This window comes from Cyanistes caeruleus, chromosome 1 (assembly GCF_971803275.1).
Source record: "Cyanistes caeruleus chromosome 1, bCyaCae1.hap1.1, whole genome shotgun sequence".
Lineage (NCBI taxonomy): Eukaryota > Metazoa > Chordata > Aves > Passeriformes > Paridae > Cyanistes > Cyanistes caeruleus.
Window position 1 is genome coordinate 85,619,377 of NC_141701.1, and position 21,432 is coordinate 85,640,808.

Genomic DNA, 21,432 nt, shown 5'->3' on the forward strand with positions numbered 1-21,432 from the left:
GTAAATAGAAGCCACACATAAAAAACCCTGCAACATTGTAGTTAAATATTAACATTCACTATCATCTCATTATCAAAAATAAGTTAATGCTTTGTGGACTGGTATTTTTCAGGCTGCCAAAACATGCATGCACAAAATATGTTACAGGCTTGACAGGGCTGACATGGCAAAACCTAGTTTACTACCTTGTTGGGCTTTTTTAAACCCAGGGTGAAAAAAAAAAACAACAAATGCAAGCATGGCATAAAACTCTGAAATGGAGAAGGGTGAAGCGGTAGGCAAGAGAAGAAAGTCATTCCTCATGAGAAATACTTGCCACCTTAGATAAAAAGATCAGACACCTTAGCTATGACATGCAATTATTACTGCCATGACCTTGCCCTCTCATCATTTGCAAACTACTATTGCAATGCAGACAAGAAGAAAAGGAGAGGGAAAAAACCCCAGGGTCTGGTATTAATTCAGACCCAAATAAATATTAAGGGTAGGGAAGAAGGGAGAAAAATATTCTACTTGGTTTACAAATCAGAAGGTGAAACTGCTCTTTCAAGCTTGTATTGTTCAAGCAGACAACATTTTACACAGCCCTGGAAGACACAGCAGGGAAAAGGTCTTACAGATTAATTTACAGTCCCTATCCTTAACAATATTCGTAGGGTGGACATTGCAACACCGTCTGCATGATCATGGACTTTGGCCTGAAGGCCAGGAAGAAAGCAGGCAGCTCCAGAGTGCTGCAGAGTAGCAGGGAGACAGTACTTGGGCCAAAATTAATTCCTCCACCACTGTCTGGAGGCAAAGAACCTTTTTTAGGGAACCAGACCACCGTGCTCTGAAAACAATGCACAAGGGTAACTATAAATCACTTGCTGCTGGAGAAGGCGAACTTACCGCCTCTCTGCATCTCACAAGCAGCATTCCTGATTCTCACAGCTTTGCTCCTGCGGGATCTAGATAGGCATTCCAGAAACGAGGATCAGGATATGTCCACTTACCTAATCTTTTGTTCTTGTTTTTCAGTGTAATGACCAGAAATTGGTGCTCTCCCAGATCATAAGAAAAAACAAAAAATGCTAACAAAGCCTTGTTCTACACACTGAACTTTCCTCCCAGCCCATCATGCCCAGAGCACATTTAACCTCTCCTCATGAGCTCACAGGACAGGCAGGAGGTTCCACCCCAAGCATGCCAGTCACACCAAGCACAGCACTGATTCTTCTTTGTGGGAATAGCTACAAAATTATGGCATGTTCCCAGCAGGTGTGACATGGCATGGATCAGCAGGAACAGCTCAACACATGCATTAATCCCTGTTGCCTGCCAGTTTTTACAGGCTGGTGTGGGGGTAGGCTTCCCAGCACAAATACTGGGTGTGGGCCTCCGCAGCTCCAGTAGTGCTGAGCAGTTATCAGACACTGAAATGGGGTTTTCCTGGAAACCTCTGCAACACACCCTGATGACATGGATTGAAAGGCTGTTGAAACTCCTTTCTCCCTCCTTCAGGTTCCTTCTTTCCCCTTTGACTTTAACAGGGAATTCAGAAAGCACACAAGTCACCTGCTGACAGCTAGTAAAAAAAGTAAAAATAAATTACATTATGAGAGCTAAACGCATGTTTGAGTAGAGGTGATCAAAACCTCAGAGAAGCTGTTTTGATGGAATTTGGTGCAAGAACTGAACACTCAGCACTGCTGCAAAGCTGCAGCATATTCCTACAACAGGCTACTCTGATCTTCTACACATTGTCTGCAGCAAACCCCAGTCCTTTGTTCCGTAGCGAGATCTCAGCCTAATTAATTCCACAGTTACTTGTGGGTAAGCCAGCGCCAGCCTGGCTGCGCTGAAGAAGAATGGGAAGAGGAAGGAATATGAAAGGGAGGGAGTGAGAGTAGCTGTCCTGAGCAGGGATGCTAGGTAGGCAGGAACAAATAGACTGACAGAGAAAACAAAAGATGAGGTGCACAAAAGAACTGTATCTCTTTCAGCATTTTCTAAATTTAGCAGTTCTCTAGAAATGATTCGTTAAGATTTAATTAAAGACTTTTCACCATTAATATGGCCAAAGTTTTGAAGTTCAAGAAAATCATAAATCTTGTGCTAGCCCAGATGTTGTTTCATTAAGAAATGGACCCCTGAAGTTTGGCTGTCCTGTAAGCCTCATCTCAACATTACCATCAGAACTGGCTCCAAATTACATGCTTTCCTGAGTGCCAGTTCCTTTCTTTGACAAGTGCTTTAAAAAACCACGAGGTCACCTTTTATAAAGACAGTCTTGTAGCCAGGCTAAGAAGAGGTAAAACTGTTAGTGAATTTCAGAAATTTGGGGTTAGACTGCCTGCACAGCTGGTAAACATTCACCACAGCCACCAATTTCTGTCACAACATGGGCAGGGTCGGTATATTTAAATTACATGACAGAGATACAGGATGTATTAGGGAGTGGAAACAAAAACAAACAGAACCCCAAGCATTTCAAACATCACGTCCATCCAGGAGGTTTAAAAAAAAAAAAAAAAGGCAGTTGTTTGACATATATACAAAAAATGACTGATATGAAAGGCTCAATAGCAAGCCTTGGATAGCTGAGAATGTCTTAAAGATATTTCAACACAGAATTGCCTTCCTGAAGGATCATTGCTAGCTCTAGAAATGCTACAAACTATTTATGGTAAGCTGAAATCAGATTCCTGTAACCGAGATGCTTTATCTTAAGGGTGATAATAAACATGAACTGCATGCACGTTTCCTGTAGTGAAAAAGAATCCATGCCAGACAAAAACCCAAAACTACCCGAGTTCCAACGTCAGTATCGGTCTTAATCCAGTCTCAGTTTTCTAGACCAACTGCTTTTAAAGGCTTTGGCCAGTACAAAACACCCCCAAATAAGTAAAACCAATTACAGGCTCTCTAAACAAGAAGCATTATGATATCAGACTTGGTTATTTCAAATATCAGATTATTTGCTGTTTACAGGCAGAGGACACTTCTTCACACGGGAAGTTGCAGGTGCTGTTCCCAAAACAGCTGTCCCCTTCCTTGATACCAGCCAGCCAGAAACTCACCCTGTTGTTTCGGGGTGTTGCTCAATGGCACCCTGATAATCAGGAGACTCCGTCACCGCACTCAGCGTGTGCAAGCAAGCACCAGGGCAGCTGCAGCAGGACAAGCCAACAGCTCCCCTTTGCCTCCTCTTTAACAAAAAGATTTGTCAAGGCTGTGAAGGCTCAGAGCAGTAACCACTGACTCTTTATCAGCTAAGCTGCAGTGGGAAGCAGGAAAAAAACCATACTTTGGGATCTCTGGCATAGCTGAGGAAGCCATGGAATAAAATAGTAGTAGACTTTGCAATGACCTGGCAGTACTTCTGGATACCTCTGACCACAGGGACTTGTTCAGCACCCATTAGAGGCTGAGAATCATTCCAAAGCCTTGGCTGAAAGAAATTTAGAATAAACTTTCTGCTCATGCAAGTCTCTTCCTCTCTACACCCCCTTCAATCTGGTCAGTGGAAACAAAATGATGTAGTAGTTTCAATATTGCCAATTCTGACCGAAGTACTGCAGTGGGTACAATAATTCAAGGTTTTCATTGATTTGGGACTAGGTAGAAGCCAGTCAGCCAGAAACTAACACTGACAAGACAAATCCTGTCAGTTGCAGGGAAAAAAAAGAAGCATCAGCATTTCTAAAGTCTCTTTGCAGAGACCAGCCAACTGGAGAATATGCAGAAACAAATGAGATTACAGGCACAAATGGGAGGAGATAAGGGTGACACAGTTCTTATTTTGGGAAGGACCTTGTCAGAATGATCCCTTCAGAGTAATTAATAACTATACTCTGAAGGTCCATTTAAAATGCACACCTATCCTCTACCCCAAGAAATATTATTCTGCAAGCTGTGCCAAATCCATCATCACTATTATCACAAAGAAATTTGTTTGTTTGTTTCATCATTTCTGGATACTTGCAGATACCAGCAATAATCCCAGAAGACAACACCACAGACTAAAGCACATGTTACTACACAGAACAATTTAACTTCAATTAACCCAGTAGAACACCCAGGAAAAGAAGAAAAGCTTTATTTTAAGAGGAAGTTTTCTATCAAGTTAACAAGCTGAATCAGATGAAGGTATGCCCAGAAAAGTGCCAGAACTGCAATAAAAGCAAGGAGAAGGAAGACCAGTTAATCACAGACATCTCCCCTTGCAGGAGCAAAGAGTACCAGTCACAGACCTAACCAATTTGAGTTCAGCCAGCCTTGCCCCTGGACCATTTGGCTCTTCTGACTTCAGCTCCCCTTTTTTTGGCAGGGACAATTTGCTAAGGGCTCAGCCAAATTGGCATGAGAATGTTTGAACCAGTGGCAAATAGGTAAAATGATTGCCATGTTACTTTGGAAAGAAGATGACTCAACCCAAATCAAGTGGGAAGTTGAGAGCCAAGCAAACAACATTGCAGCAAAACAAGGCATCTGGAGCATAAAAGCAGTCACAACAGGAATTCCCTTGTGCCTAGACATGCAATATTATTACATAATTGCCCCAAGTGATTAAAATGCAGCCTTCAACTAACCACTTACCTCCCCAACCCCAAGAGGTAGAAAGATCTGGAACATTGCAAGTGCACACAGAGGGATGCTGTGCCATCAACCTCTGCAATTTAATCAAGCCCAGTCCTTGCCCATCACCAGCTTTTGGTCTCCATTATACAAATCAGCATGCAGAACAGCAAACAACACCACCACTTAATACAATCAAACACAGAGGATGGGTCATCCTAGTAACAGAGTGAAAAAACCAACAACCATCAATCCTGTAACTAAGAGCTTCCATGAAAACGTTGATAACAGCTGGCTTTGTAGGTAGTCAGAAGGTGCAGGCACTAAAGAAGTCAGTAAGGGAGTTAGAAAAGTCCCTGCTGAGCACACACTCCAGCTTCCTGCTAAACTTCATGGCTACGTACGCTTAGTTGCCATTATGTTGCTCACTGTGTTAATGCCAATAATTTACCTGAAGCACCAGTTTGAAAATGGCTAAAAGGAGATCTCAAGTTCCCCCACGGAAAAAAAATTAAAACAGTGTTTCTCAGCATCCTTCCTTTGGACACTGGTGAGATGATACATGGACCATTAAAAAGACTTTTTTTTAAACTAGCCATTTGCCTAAGGGCTGGTTTAGGGTGTACCTTTCAAGAAATACGTGTGCATTCTGTTTATAACAGTATGGTGATGTTGATGTTGTGATAAAGAATAGATGAAAATTTTCAAAGAATCATTTAGCAGTAAAAAAGCCTTTCAAGTGGATTGTGCTAAGGGAAGATATTTATGTACAAACCAAGCTAAAGACCAAGATTTATGTGCCAAGTCAGGACATTAGCTCAGAAGGGTGATTTAACACGGCCACTGGAATCCCTGTGGTTAAATTATGCATCTGACCTCTTCACTACATGTATTTCAGCAGTGTTAAATAATAAGCACTATGTCCTTTACTACCATTTCCAGTTCTAATGACTGGCAGCACTATAAAAAGCACCGTTCCCAGTGACTCAGTCAAGCAGGTCAGGGTAATGACAGCGTCTAACACGGCAATGCCCGTCTTCAAGAAAGGTGCAAGGCCAGCCCTGGCTCCAGCAAACACTCAGAAGTGGGGCTAAACAAAGCAACGAGCAGGGCTGGAAATAGCAAGACCTCCACTCTGTCAATCCCAAGCATGACACAGGCTGGGAGAAAACGGGCACCAGGGAAGGGACAGCTGAGAAAGCCTGCACAGGGATACAGCCTCTGATGAAGGGTGTACCATTAGGAGAGAGGCTATGGAGACAGTGGAACCTAGCACAGTTTAAGGACAGCTATCCTGCCCCTGAGGAATGGCGGGAACAGTGATGTCTCATATGCACGTACATCAAATATGCTTTTTGCTAAATAACCAGAATTGTTTCATTGTTTCTGAATACAAAGCAATGATGGAGCATCCAGCAGCTATTAGCTCAGACCACTGAAAGTAAGTACAAGAGGATTTACTTGCCAAACAAAAGTACATTTTTTATTAATATACTTTTGGCTCTCCTTATGATATTTCAATACAACCCCTGGCTACTACACAGATGAGCATATATTAGACTAAGATTTAATAAAACTCTATTTAGAAAGATGAGAACATTGCATAATACATTACAGAAATAAATGTATTTTTGAGGAGAGTTAAGGGTGATCTGAACATCCAGTCTTTTGAATTCATCCAGAGCAGCTCCTTCTCACAAAGGGCAGTGAGATGCATGTAAGAGGAATCAGCAGTTACAAGAATTGCTCCCACTGTATCAGAGCTCCTGGGGATTGATAAGAAATGAAGTCCAAATCAAGCTATGATGGTGTTCTGTCTGGGTTTTTCCTCTCTTTCTTCATTAGAGTAAAAACAGGCAGCACACCCACACAGAAAGCCAGCAAAACAAAACCAAAGCACAAACTAAGGAGGAATCCTGACCCCGAGAAAACAATCTAATTATAATTACATGGGATTACAAATCAAAGCAAAAAAGCTGCCAGGTTTTTGGAAGTGAGCATACAATAAAAATAAAAACTCCACACTGGAAAAACTCATAGTCTCAAAAGATGATTATTTTTCTTTCTAATAGAAAACAAGACAGCAGGGGCCACAGATGTTTGTTTATCCCTTAAAATTGATCTGCCCTTTACCACAAGTTCTTCCAAAGAACACTTTTTTTATTATCTCTAAAGAAGCATGCAAGACAGCAAACTAACTCTCCCTTGACCTTTTGTGGCCAACTTGATGATGACCTTCAAAAGATTTGAACATTTCCAAAAAATTTTTTTGAAGTTTAGACTAAAAAAAATATTTCAAGAGAATTTTTTCATGCCAAAACTTCAGTGTTAAAGCCCCAAACATATGAATAGCTCAGTCTCTGGATATAAACAGAAGAAAACCTTCTGACCTTTTTAAATGTCTAATTTTCTTATACATTTCTGTATCACAAACCATTCAGATACAACGTGTACCTATGTTTCTCTCACGAAAGGAGTGTAGTAGCTGGGTTACCCTCCTTTTTAATCCATTCTGGGTTCAAGGTATTGAGGGATTTTCTTTTTCCCTGTTGCACACTCTTTCAAGGGACACAAAGAGAAAGCGAAATGATTTTCAATGGTTCAATGTAAGTGCATGCTGGCTGACCAAAGCACAATTATGCTGTTCATCTGATTGTTGCCTCGTTTCTTTATCCCAGCTAGATAAACACAGTTAAGCTAAAACACTGTTCACTGGCAGGAAGTAATTTTTGCTGATCTTAGGAGGGGGTCTTGAGAATAAGGGAACTACTTTCCTTGTGTAACCATTTCATTTTACATTTCCAGGAGCTCCAGCTGCCTGTTAATATCAATAAGGCCCATCTGCAGTCAGCAGGGCTTTTGCAGGTCCGACACTACAAACAAGCAAAAGCTTTCAGGTGAAAAGGGAAGGTGATTTTTTCTTATGCACTACCCAGCAAATATGAAGAGAGAACAGTAAGCAGCACAGTCCCTTCAATAAGAATTTTCCACTGTAGTCATTACACAGGGAAGCACAAAACACAGCAGCATGCACTTTCTGCTTCTGGAGTAAAACAACTTGTGTGAGACATTTCTTTAATTGCTCTGCCAAAACAGTTCTCAAGAGGATAAGTACAAAACTGGAAGAATTCAGGAGAACTTCTGTCTTATTTTACTCACAACAGCCACCATTTCTTCCCAAAAACCAACCTGGTTTTTGACGTGTAGGGCTGCTTTAGCATACTTCCACAAAGATCAACCGGAGCCCTCTCCGCAACCCTTTCCCCTTATCAGCGGGGGACATGCCTACAGCATCTTTCCCACAGACACCCAGAGACAGCAGGAAAGTACCAGGAACCCGATGAGACACACACAGGATCCCGCTTCAGGACATAACTTTGCAGCTGAGTGCCCCAACCAGCGTGCGGGTACAAGTCCACAGGCTGGACACCCGGTGTGACACCCCGGGAGGGAAAGGGCTGCGGGATTGACTTTCTCCGGGTGGGAGGCTGAGCCACGGGGACTCGACTGACCCAGCCGCAGCCCGCAAGGACAGATTCGTGTCGTGTCCGTGCCTTGGAAGGCGCGGGTCCATGAGGGCGGGACGGGGAGGGGGGCCGAGGGAAGTCGCCTTTCTCACCTTGCTCACGACGTTTTGGACGAGGCCGGCTCGGATGCGGTAGTGCCACTCGCGGCAGCCGCACTCGCTGGCGTTGCCCCCCGCGGGGGTGGGCAGCCCGGGCGGGGGGAAGATGCTCCCGTTGCCGCTGTGGTTGGCGTGGATCGGCGCCAGGGTCTCGCTCCAGTTGCCCTGCCCGTCCGCTTCCCGACACCAGAAGTCGGGCTGGTCCAGGAGGAAGGAGTCCGAGAACTTGCTGAAGCCGATGACGAGCGCCGGGACCCAGGTGAGCAGCACCAGGGTCCGCTGGTACCGGCCGCCCAGCCCCCCAAGGAAGGGTAGCACCGAGCCGTCGTAGTCGAGGAGCAGCGGGCTGCAGGCGGCTGCGGGCGGCGGCACCGGCACCGCCTGGATCTCGGCCCCGGCGGCGTTGGCGGGGGGCGGCCCCGGGGGGGCGGCGGCGCCCCCCCCCACGGCCCCCGGCACCGAGCCGTTCTCCTCCGGCAGCGGCCGGCCCCCGCCGCCCGCCTCACGGCGTCGGTCTATCGCCATCCAGCCGCCCGGGGAGGCTCACATAGGGGGGGGGCCGGGGCAGCCCCGGCTCCCTCGAGAGTCCTTCCCTTCCCTCCGCTCCGCGCACGCACACACACCTTGCAACGTAAGATATTGCACACACGCTCCCAGCCGGACCCGGCAGGAGACGGATGGGGGAGGGAGAGAGGGAGGAGGGGAGGAAGGACAGGGGCGAAGAAAGGGGGAGGCACCGAGGGAGCCCCTCGCTCGCTCCGTTCCTCACCCGCACCCTGCGGCCACGAACCGCTGCAGCTGCCGGCGGTGCCCCCCCTCTCCTCTCCTCTCCTGTGCGTCAAGCTGCACTCATCCCAGCTCTCCCTTCCCCCTTCCGAGAGGCACCGCCGAAAATACAAGAAAGGATCCAGCCGGATCCGAGCATGCGATGGGCCAAAGGAGAGGAAGGGAGAAGGCGGGGAGGTTGGAAGAGAAAAGAGAAAAAGAGAAAAAAGCCAGCTACCCTGCGAACCAAACCCCGCAACAACAAACCAAGCAAAACCGGTGCAGCAAGGCACCGAACACGCCTCCTCTCCCGGTTTTGGTGAGGAGGGGGAGGAGGGACGAGAGGCAAGGCAAAGGAAGGAGGAGAAGAAAATAACAGCTCCCGACGCGGCTTCCCCGCTTCCCGCACAGCTAAGGGCTTCCCCCCGGCCGCGGCAGCAGCGGCGGCGGCAGCCCCCAGCACCTCCCCGCCGACCCCTCGCAGTCCCGCGTCCCGCACATCTGGCTCTGCAGCAAGGGGCCCCGCCGGCCCCTCCGCGGCCCGGGCTGCGGACGCGGTCACCGCCGCCACCGCCGCCGCCGTGCGCCTCCCGCGGCAACCCGCTCTCCGCGCCGTGCCGCCGGCCGCACCTCCAGAGGCGGGCGGACAAACCCGCCCGGCTCCTCGCCCTCCGCCTCCCGGCAGCCCCCACCTGCCGGCCCGGCGCCACCGCCCCCCGCTCCGCCCCCGCGGTGCCGGGCGGCCGCACCTGCTCCCGCCGCGCCGCCGGCCCGGCCCGGCCCGGCCCCCCCGCACGGAGCCGCCGCCGCCGGGGGCGGGCCGGCGCCGCGGGGCGGGGAGGGCGCGGGGCGGCTTGGCGGGGGCTCCGCGCCTCCCCGCGGCCGCGCTGCGCTCCGGCGGGCCGGGGCAGGTAGGGCGAGGGCTGGGGAAGCGGAGGAGGAGGAGGAGGAGGAGGCGCTCCGGCTCCGCAGCGCGCTAGCTCCGTATCAATTATTTACACCGTATGCGTGCCTTTGATAACGCAGCGCGGCTGCAGCGGGCTGGGCGGGAGCGCACCGCATCGCCGAGCCGCAGGAGCACCCTGTGTGGCTGAAGAAAGGACGAGACTCGGAGGGAAGGACCGAAAGGTGAAGGGGGCATTTCTGAGACCTAGAGGGCGGCGAGGAGACGTGCCTGAATCGCTTCAGTCAGCCTGTCACATTAGTACACACTTTGAAGAAAATTATATCCTGTTAGCACCTGACGTTAATTGTAAAACAGGCATTTCAAATTTGTGAAGGTTATTTTTATGTTAAGCTAAATTTACTTCAGCTTGTAAGTGCCTCCGACTATTTTCATCGTGGAGCACAGCCCGTGCATTACTGAACTGTGCTGTTATTTTTTCCTTTGTAAGAAGGGAAGGAGAGGAAACAGATCAATATACGCTTGTACACATAAACACACCTAGTGAGCAGAAAATGCTTGTGCACATTAGAAGAGGATGGGTGTCATTGCCAAATATAAATGGGAGAGCAAGTTTGTTGATGGAATTTCATTTGGTCTCTGCTGGCAAATTATTGTACACCATTAATGCCTTAGACCTTCCTCCCTTTAGCTCTTTGTCTTAGAGAGGACACCAGAAGGGTTTCACATCTACACCACTTCAGTGTGGCTCTGTGTCCCTTCTTAGGGGCTTCCCTGGGTTCTGCTCTGAGGAAGAGCTTCAGAGGCTCTACAGCCTCTCCAGGTGACACTTTATCCTTCTCTCTGAATATTCCTTACTGAAATGTGAATGTGGTGGTCCCTGCCAAGGGAAGTCTCCTCTTTCTCTGTTGCAGTGTCCTTTTACATCTGATGGCTGCTATCACGTCCCTGTGCCATGTTTTAAGATGACCAGCTGCAATTTATCCACTTTCCCTGCAGTCTCTTTGGCCACTGACTGCCTACAGCTTTCTGGTCTCTCCTCAGCTGGTGTCTGCAAGCTGTGCCCCAGCCTCTGTGCATGCAGGGGGTAACCCTGCCTGCAAAAACAATTCCTCTCATTGCTTTTCAGTCACATTCTTTGCTTTCCAAGCAACTTCTTAGGATTATTTTGAATTCTTATTTCATCCTCTGATGTGTTTGCAGTTGCTCCCCAGTTATTGCCAGCTTGGAAGGCTGCTAACGAAACTGCATTTATAATCCACCCTCCTGCTTGTAAACCACTGACAATGCTATTACCAAACTTCTGTAGCCCTGCCCAAATTTTTCAAATAAACTCAACTACCTTCCTCGTAAGCACATGCATAGAGCCTAACCAAGGCACAGATGAGTGGAGTCCACTCTCCCCTCTTCCACAACATGGTCTGCTTCTCATTGCCAAGGGAAATTTGGCCAGATTGTCCCAGTTTCTAGCTGACAAATTCATATTAATAGTTGATTATCCTATTGTTTCCTTCTACCTGTATACAAATTGTGTGTCTTTTTGTACTAGATGTTTTTCTGGGGCTAAAATCTAGCTTATTTATTTCTTTTCAAATGCCACTTTTAAGGACAGTCATCAGTTTGCTTATTTCTTGGCCATCTCCCCTGGATTGTCAGAGATAAATACTAGTGTTTCCAGCGCTGCTTGAGACACTTCCTTCACTACCCTGGCATAAAGTGCAGCCAGAAGTACTCTCTTGTAACTAGTTCTAGCCCAGCTTGGGCTGAAGCCTTATTCCCTAGTCATTAATGTGTATTACACCAGTCACCTGATCAAAAGTGACCTCTTTTAGCCAAGACTGGTGCAAAGAAAGCCTGAGGCGGTCTGGGCCCTCTCTGGCACCAGTCGATAGCTTTCTCTCTCTGATGAGTAAGCCACTTACTTTTGACTTCCTCTTACCATTGATGTACTTACCAAGTGATTTCTCATTATTTAGGATGTTCTTGCTAGTTAAGTTTTATTTCTGGTATTGGCTTTTTTTTTTTTTTGTGCTTGTCCTTATCCATTCCTGCCAAGCAACACTTCTGCACTCATCCCATGGAAAGATCTGCTCTCTCTGTGCTTGCTTTTTGTGAGCTCATCATTAGCCCAATTGCCTGCTTCCTAACATACATAAATTTCTTATGCAACGTGATCATTTGTGACAGGTCTTCTAGAAATCCACAGCTGCCACTCACTCAAGAGGAAATACTTTGTCATGGTTTGGGACTGACAGACTGAAATGTTGAGGGGAAGAGAACTTTAGGAATGGACATCTCAAGCTGAAGTTCCGAGAAAAGAGAAATTTGACTGAAGAAAGCGAAGAATTGAAAACTGGGGGGAAATGAGAGGGAAAAGAAGAGCCCTTAGAGAAGCAAGTGGCGTAGCAGATCTGTAGAAAGAGAACGAAGTCATACAGCACAATGAAAAGCCTGTAATGAGAGGTTACAACCCTTACTCAAACTGATCAAACATTTTCATCCCAAGCACCTTTTCTGGGCTGCTTCTACATCCTGAGTTTTTTTTTGGAACTGAAAAATTTCAAAGGTAGCATATTCTTGAGGGTTACGTATTTTTACATAGTAGGAGTTCTGCCCTGGAAATAGTGATCCTCAAGAGACTGTTTTTGAGTTGGAGAAGGTTGCAGACAAAAGAGGAAAGAAAACACATTTCTAGGAGCTAAGAAATAAATTTTTGATGAAATAAGTACTACTGAAGCGAAATGCTATGGAAAAAAACCCAACTTTCAAATAAGAAAAATGCCTTTATATATTCCTGTGAAAACTGGTTTTGGTTTAAATGAGGAAATAAAAATTGTTTTAAAGGAATATTCCAGATGTGTGGTAGACCCTACACATGACCAAATGCTGAAGCTAATCACCAAGATTCTTTCTCTTGAGCAAGTCTTAATGAGGAGCTACATTTTGTGATCAAGGTTTCTCCAGCAGTGCCTCTTTGACCTCAGAGAGAAGAAGCAGGATATTTGGGGTAATCCTTCACAAAAATACAAAAAGATACAGTTTAAAAAATAAGTTGTATTCAAGAAGAGAACAAATCAATATATTTTGATTTATTTCATCCAGCTTCATTGAGTTATATTAGAAAAATTGTGCACCATTATAACCTGGGTCATCAACTGTTTGGGGTGGAGGAACAGAGAAGGTGACTATGACCTACTCTGACAGGAGCAGTTTGACTGCCCTGTTGCAGAACAAACATCCTGTCTATTGGCACCCACTGCAGCTCAAGAGGGTTTCAAGCCAGGACCCAGAGAAATATTATCATGATTACACAAAGGAAGGGAAAAAAAATCAAGCTCTCTTAGCTTTGGCATTAATATTTTCACATTCCTGGAAGGCCAGCCACAGTACTTTAAAGAACTCCTGGCATAAATTCCTGGTTTATGTGGAATTTGCAGCAGCTTCATTCCATAGCAACAACCGTAGCTATATTTTATTGTTTTATGGGATGCATGCTTCGTTGCCTTTTTTGTCTAAAGGAGTCTTGTACTGTAGAGGCGAAATTATGACAGTGTAATAAACCAAAGCTACTTGGTACAAAGTTTGATTAATAAACTTACCTATTGGAATGAAGACTATTTATATACTGGAGAAAAGCATGGTGTCTTCATAGGATCATATGAAAATTCAAGTTGAAAAGGATCAGGAGGTCTCTAGTCTCCCCTCTTTTTGAAGCAGAATTGGCTATGGGGTTGGATCTGGATGTGCAGTGCTTTATCAAAGTGCTATAAGGGATTTTTCAGCTCAGGAGGGTCAGGTGAGAACTGTCAAAGCTGGATGTTAGGTAAGATGAACCTAAAGAAAGAAGAATGAGTTGAGAGATGTAAAAGGGGCTAAGCCACCCGGGGAATAGGTAGAAAAGCCTGTGCTTATTCCAGTGTGCTCTCTTATGATCCTGATTGAACCAACAACACCTGACTTTCACCATTGTCCTGATGTCAGCAAACATTGGTGAAACTCACCGGAAAAATCTTCTGTCCCTCCTGATGCTGATTCAAAAAAGACAACAACCAATTATTTGTGTCATTTACTCTGCTGGCAGAGGTATGTACCCCATGTGGGGAGGGATGAAGCAGTCAAAGGGTTCCTGTAATAGACAGACTTTTGCTTATTGCTGGCTTGCTGTAATTAATAAAACCTTTCCTTATATCTCTCTTTCTAGTGCATTCATAACAGTTCCTATCCCGTCTCCTACGGATGTGAGCACACTGAGGAACGTGGATGACTTTGTGTATTATCCTAAAACCGGAGAAAATTATTTGTACAGTAATTGTTGGAAAAAATCCTATGTGTTGCAAAGCCAAGCAATCTGACATTGGTAAATGCTGTGACTAAGATTGCTTGGGCAATGTAAATTTGTGCCCTAGATCTGGTGCACATGCATTCTGATGCAAACTTTAATGAATTGTGCATTATGCTACAACCTATAATTACATAATTGTGTACATTTTTTCTTGTAGATCTCCTGTTTTGTTCAGTTAAAAATAAAAATAAATTAAAAAAAAATAGATGCTCACCTTAGAGTCTTGATTCTCAGCATTTAAAATACCTTTGGGAATCTGAATCTTAGTGAGAAGCATTTCAATATTTTTTTTTTCTTTGTTTGGTATGGAGCCCCATGACTTATTTAAGGTACTACCCTACTCTCAAAAGCTAATGATTAATGTCCACATAGGACTTCTTATAATTCTCCCCTTTGAAGTATCCAAGTGTTCCACAAATACTAATGCATTTATTTTCATGGTGTCTCTGTAAGGGGAAGGTTTATTACCTTCTTTTCATATTTGTGATCTCAGAGGCAGATAGGTTAAGGTAAAAATCTTGATGTTTTGAGTACTTGCAGCTCACAGCAGTTTAACATTCTAGAGTATGTTGCAGCGTTTTGCATTTTTGAAGCCCAGATCCTGCTGGCAACTGGGATTGTGCAGTGTTTTTGAAAATCAAATTCCTGAGTCTCAAGGCATGCACTCACAAAATTAGACAAATGCAACTGGATTAGCATCATACAGTGCTCTGAGGAAGAGAGAGAAGCCTGAGCAAAGGGATGAGAGAACACCTGGGCGAAGTGATGGAGCAGATGGAGCAGCACTGGATTAATAAAGATTTAAAACTGGGTAATATAATTAGAGTCAGTTAACCTGGATTTAAGAAAAGTAAACTTTGTTATACTATCATTATATTAAAATAAGTTTATGAATTTGGCTAATGAAGACAATGGTACTGATGTGGACTCTTAATGACTGTACAACAAGACAGAGATTCACAAACTGGACCAAGATGTTCTCATTGGTACCACCAGAAGAATTTATTTCCACTAGCTGCTCTGACCATTTCCTAGGTAGAAATTAGTTCCCCTTCCAACCTACCTTCAGAGCTGCTCCTACATGGAGCCCATCCTTTACAGTACTGTAAATCAGTGAGGTTCACTCAGAACAGTAACTTGAATTGCATAACCTTGTCCTGATAATTTTCCTTGAGGGGAGTTCAGGAACTCTCTCAGATACCTCTATACCTGTCAGCAGACAGCCAGTTGAGTTTCTAAATTATGAATTTAATTTTCTGGAGAAGCAGTGACTCTTCATCCAGTCTCCCACCTCACTTGTGACTCACCTGCCTCTACAATTAACGAGGCAGTACCGTACAGGGAACAGCTGCCTTCCCGGTAAGGTGACCCACATGTAAATCAGGTCTATCCTGTTCACTCAATAAAGAAAACACTCTGTGGACAAAAAAGTAGTCATATAATTAAAGGCTTTTCTCACTGTATATACACAGGTATTATACACTTCATATATATGTGTATAACACACAGACATTAAGTGAACACACAGAGAAGCCAAATTAGACTTACACAAGCTATTTTACTTTGTGTCATTTCTGACTTTCAAGTGCCTAATTTTGCATTCTTCATGATGTTTAAATGTAGGGCTTTTTGTCTGTGTGTATACATTAAAACAATGCAAAAAACTAATGAGTGCTTACACAAGAAAAGTTCTACAGTGTACATAATTTTTAGGCACAGCTAAACAGCTTGTTTGAATGCCTCAATGGAATGCAGGGAAATCAAGTAGGAATTAAGTCAGTCCAATGGCTTTTTTATTTTAAACAGACTTCAAATACTAGAATTAAATAAATGAAATTAAATGAACAATTAAATTAAATTAAATTAAACAGGCTTTGAGCTGGATTTCTGCTTCAAAAGACCAAAGTCTCTAACAACATTCATTTTACATTCCCTTGGTCATAACATGGTAGCAGAACATCTGATGTTGAAAAACCACTTAGTGCAAATATATGTATATATTTTCTGCATCCTCCTCTAAGGCTGCTGGCAGATTCCTAACAGAAATATGGAGGCTGAAATAGTAATACTTATTTCAGGAGCAAGATGGGTGCATTTTCACCTATAATGGGAATCACATTGTCTCCTGTCACTTTCACTGTATAACTCAGTTTTCTAAAGGGAAAGCAAAAACTAAACAGCACCCAGGACATTTTTTAAGGATTACTGAAGGAAAGGAATCAGGACACCCTGAGGGAACTCAGTGACTCAGAGTGCAGTCCTCAGACAGATAAATTACACCTTGCTTGCAGATTAACTGTTATATATTCTGTATATGCTACAGAAAGTAACCTAACAAACATAAGTGTGGCAACTCAAAGAGTAATTTTCTAAAATGTATGAATCACCAAGTTTTCCAATCTTGCAGGACCTAACTGAAATATCTAATAAAAATGGAACCTATAATCAAGAACCTTATTTGCACATCAAATACTTGCCTTTGATTTTTTCTCCCCTTTACACCTGGTTAAGAAGGATTCTTGATGGGGAGTTCTTCTTTCCCTTCTTGCTCCTATATTTTATATGCAAGCTCAGACTCACCTAACATCCAAATGGTTTTTCCCCTGAGTCCATGCTGGGCTCAGACATGGGGAGGGATCTAGCTTCAAGGTACAACAGAAATACTTTGGCCTCTTCTTCTATCCTTCAATGCACACCCAAACTGGATGTTACACATGGAGAGGTTGAGAAGGGGCAAAGTCTCAATTAAACCAGGTTGTGTAGCTACATGATGTTGACATATATAAACCCATCTATTTTTGTGTTACCTGGCCATCTCCTCTCCTCTCCTCTCCTCTCCTCTCCTCTCCTCTCCTCTCCTCTCCTCTCCTCTCCTCTCCTCTCCTCTCCTCTCCTCTCCTCTCCTCTCCTCTCCTCTCCTCTCCTCTCCTCTCCTCTCCTCTCCTCTCCTCTCCTCTCCTCTCCGAACCTCTCCTCTCCGAACCTCTCCTCTCCTCTCCGAACCTCTCCGAACCTCTCCTCTCCGAACCTCTCCTCTCCTCTCCGAACCTCTCCTCTCCGAACCTCTCCTCTCCGAACCTCTCCTCTCCGAACCTCTCCTCTCCGAACCTCTCCTCTCCGAACCTCTCCTCTCCTCTCCAAACCTCTCCTCTCCTCTCCAAACCTCTCCTCTCCAAACCTCTCCGAACCTCTCCTCTCCTCTCCGAACCTCTCCTCTCCGAACCTCTCCTCTCCGAACCTCTCCTCTCCGAACCTCTCCTCTCCGAACCTCTCCAAACCTCTCCTCTCCTCTCCGAACCTCTCCTCTCCTCTCCTCTCCGAACCTCTCCTCTCCGAACCTCTCCGAACCTCTCCTCTCCGAACCTCTCCTCTCCGAACCTCATTAAATTTGATCTGAACAATGCAGTGCAGCCCTTGATACTCTCCCACTGCCCATCCACAGTAGACCCCTGCACCTCTGGCTCACAGCTCAGCTCATGGTTATCCTGATAAATCCTTTCTAAAATGTCAAGAAGAGTATATTTTCTCTTGTCTGCATATAAACCAAGTATGACAGCACACATAAGGCTTAAGAGGGAAATAAGAGCATTAATTAGTTCAAGTTGTGGAAAGAGCATGTTGATTTTCCTCAAGCAAATTGTTATGAAATAAAATAATGGTCTTAAGAACAAAAGAGAAAAAAAAGATTTTGGGGGAAAAATCATAATAACATTATTATTTTTGTTGTATTTTCTATAAACATTTGAAGATGTGAGAGATAAGAGGCTTGCACTGCTACAGTTAAATAGTTTGTAATTATCTGGAACCCAAGCCAGCTTGTGCAAATACAGCTCTGCAGTGTGGTCAGTCTGGCAGACTTTGTCTCTTCAGGCATAACCACTGATTTATACTTTACCCCTTAAAGGTCAAAAGCCACTGTCCAGCACACTAGCAATGTTGTCTTGAGCTGTTAACCACTACCCTGGAAATGTCAAGCATTTCTATTGTAATGGACTTTTAGGACTTTTAAAACTTGAATTTATGCAGCTTGAATTAAAGGAGTCTCTGGACTCCTGAAGTAAATTTAAAAAAAAAAAAAAAAAAAAAAGAAAAAGAAAAGAGAGAGACAAAAAAGTAGAAAGGAAGAGAAGGAGAGAGGTGGGCCCCTTTGTTCATCCAATGAGCTCTATGTTTCAAACTACTAGAACCCCAGGACGTGGTGCCTCTGAAGTGAAGGGTGAAATTCCTGCTAGTTTTGTTCTGGAGCAGTAGGGTCTGGCTGACACATGCAGCTTCCCAGAATGTTTGCTCAGCACACACCCAGCCAGCTGAGGAAAGGTGAGGAGCATTAGTCATACCATGTATACTGCAACAAATAACCCACTGCAGACTTCTCCCAGCTTTTTTTCCTTCTGCTGCCCAGTGGGGATGCTGAGTCTGAGGAGTCTGAAAATGCAGAAGACAGACTGGAAATTCAAGTTCCTCTGCAGCTGCAGACATCTAGCTAAAAAAGTTTTGCTAGGATGGAAAAGCTGCCAACAGCAAGCAGAGAATGAGATGTTACACCTGGATCAGGAAGAAATGCTACAAGGGATGAGTCAGCTGGAAACAAATGCCTGGCTTGGAGAAGTTTGGCTTAAAATATGAACAAACAGCAACAAAAACCCCCAGGCTGAAAAAAAAACAAAACCAAAGAAAACAGCAGATTATAAACAATAGCATGAAGAAGCAAACTTGATATAGGATGATGTTGGAAAAAGAAATTAGACTTTCATCCGTACAAGATTTCTGTTTGTAACTAAGAGGTAACAAAGGATTATTCATGAGCAGCTTTTGCTGTGGCCTTTCTCTTCTTCCCACTACCCACTCAGCTGGTCAATGGATGGTCAGCCAGCAGAACAGGATATCCTGAGGGCCTCAATCAGCAAAGAGGAGGCTGAGTCTTGCTGGCAAACCTGTGTTTGCTGTCAGGAAAAGGTTCTTTTCAGCCATGCCAGGGGGTTCAGCCATCTTCCTCAAGAAGACGTCAGCTGGGCAATGAGTTTTAATCAGCTAGCATTTACAAAGTAAAAAGTCTGTGCTGGTGATTGCAGATGTTGCAAATTGTTCCTACTTGTGGCAGCGCCATGGGAGAACATCAAAGGCTTCCACCAGTTTTGTGGTTGTTTGGAAAGAGATAGGCAGTGAGCCCAAACCTACCTTGGCAAAAGCCTCTGTGTAGTGCAGCTTAGTTTCTGTCCTGCCAGCTATCTTAAGCAGGACGTTTCATATCTCCAGTTCCTTTCCATAAGGATCAAGTGTTCCTGGTCATTTGGCTTTTGAGAAAAGGCTCTGTATAGTTATTAGCTGTAACACTACTCCTGGGCTTTAGGCAGGAGGGAGATTGTTAAGGCTAATTTCACCGTAGTGTTGACCTACTCATGATCTCCTTATCTTGGTGTCAGACTGTTATCCTGACCAGGCACCTCACTGGCTCCTGCTTACTTTCCCAAGCCTACCTTGGGGCAGATGATTAACTGGTGCCCCGTTCAGCTTCTCCTCTGCAACACGCTTTTGTGATTTAAAACCCGCTGGTGAAAGATGAAGATGTATTTGTGTAATTATGCAGGAATTCTCTGTTAACCTCCCTCAATTATTTTTAAAAGCATGTTGCTATGGGAAAATGCTTCTGGAGTCAGTTATTTTAAAGCTTTCTTCTTAGATACTTAAACACATCCTTCCACTATTCTCAGATTTGAGGACAAACCTTTATCCAGCTGGTGAATGTAGATGTAAAGGATGTTGTTCATTCTGCTGGGGAAGGAGCATCATACACACAGCTCCAAAACCTCCAAAAAAACCACTGCAGTGCTTAATGAGCATTGGACTCTACTAAAAAGTGAAGAAAATTACACACAGTAAGTTTTAAAATTTAGGACAAAGTTTCTTTCGCTCACCATCTTAAAAGCTGACAAAGTAGGAATGGTACAAAGCTAATAATTACTTCTTTTAAAAACAGAAAAAGAGGAACAGAGTCCAAGTTGGACAAAGGTCAGGGGCTGTTGCTTTCTTTAAATGAATTTACCTAAAATTCCAGTGAGCTCTAAATCAGACTTTTCATTGCAAAAGGTGCAGACTCATGAGTTGTGACTGATACTAGGCATCTATACTCCTTCCATTTTAAGGGCTGGCTGCTACTGTCATGGAAAACATTAATGTCAGCTTCACCTTTTTGCAAAACAGTCAGCATTTGGTTTGGCTGAAGAAAAAATATTTTGGAATGGACCTCAGTGACCTTCTGCAAGTTGATAGCTGGACTGAAACAGGCAACGCTGAGTCACCAGTTGCACGGGATTCGAATCCAACCCATACATCTGTAGCACATGTTGCATAGCCAGTGTAATTGATGTTGTGACATTCTCAGGCTTCAAAAGAACTTTGAGAGCCTCTTGTAGGATTTTGGTAGGATCCTGTATGTTACACGTAATCTCTGGGAGGAGATGAATTTAGCAATATGCTCCGTAATGTCTGTCCTATTCTGTAAGCAATTTCCTGGGAAATTTCCAGTTCCTCAGAAGGAAGGAAATTCTGGGATTCCCACTGCTCTGGTGGATGTGTTCCATAAGACCATTGATAAGAAACAAACGAATTCACTCCCTTTATTTATATGTCTTTTCCTTTCAGACTGATTTTGATGAAGTCCATAGTACTAGCACCCCCTTTTTAAACTCTAATCCAATATCCTGGGGGAAATTTAAACTCTTCGGGTGTGGGAGTATAAGGACTCCATCACTGATTTGACTGTAGGTATTTACTGAACTTCTGAACCTCCTTCTACCCCCACAACAAGTAGTGTGCAACAAAGTTTTCAGAAGAGGAACCTCTTTGTTGCTGGCAGGATGTTGTATTGTGTAGAGAGAAACAAACTGTGTAACATTTTACATTTCATGTCCCAATTTGTAGCCTCTTGTCAAAACATTTAAATCTGTTCTGTTTTCAGATTTTATTAACAATTTCAAAAGTACCCCCTGGGCAAGCACATTCTGCAACAGTTTCCTCACATGCCAAATTCCCAGCCCTCCCTGAGAGCCTGACTGCAAAAGCTTTATTGTAAAATTATTCTAAATAAATTGGTAAGTCTTAGTGTTTGCAGGAATAATCCAGATCCTGAAAACACCTGCTATACCCAGTGAATGATCTGGGAGCACTCATGCTGTTACCCTCATATAGCAGGCATAGAACCACTTGTACTTTCTTATAAAGTGCTATAATTTTGCC

General features: G+C 44.3%; 1 protein-coding gene across 2 annotated transcripts in view; it reads right to left on the reverse strand.

Moving 5' to 3' along the window:
- SLC22A23 (solute carrier family 22 member 23) overlaps positions 1-8,841 on the reverse strand; it is a 107,359-nt gene extending 98,518 nt beyond the window's left edge. For both annotated transcript variants that reach the window (XM_086900498.1, XM_023919898.2), the window contains exon 1: positions 8,180-8,841. In XM_086900498.1, the coding sequence (XP_086756624.1) occupies positions 8,180-8,710 (531 nt within the window). In that variant the 5' untranslated portion in view covers positions 8,711-8,841. The remainder of the gene's footprint in view (positions 1-8,179) is intronic.
- Between the last annotated feature and the right edge of the window lie 12,591 nt (positions 8,842-21,432).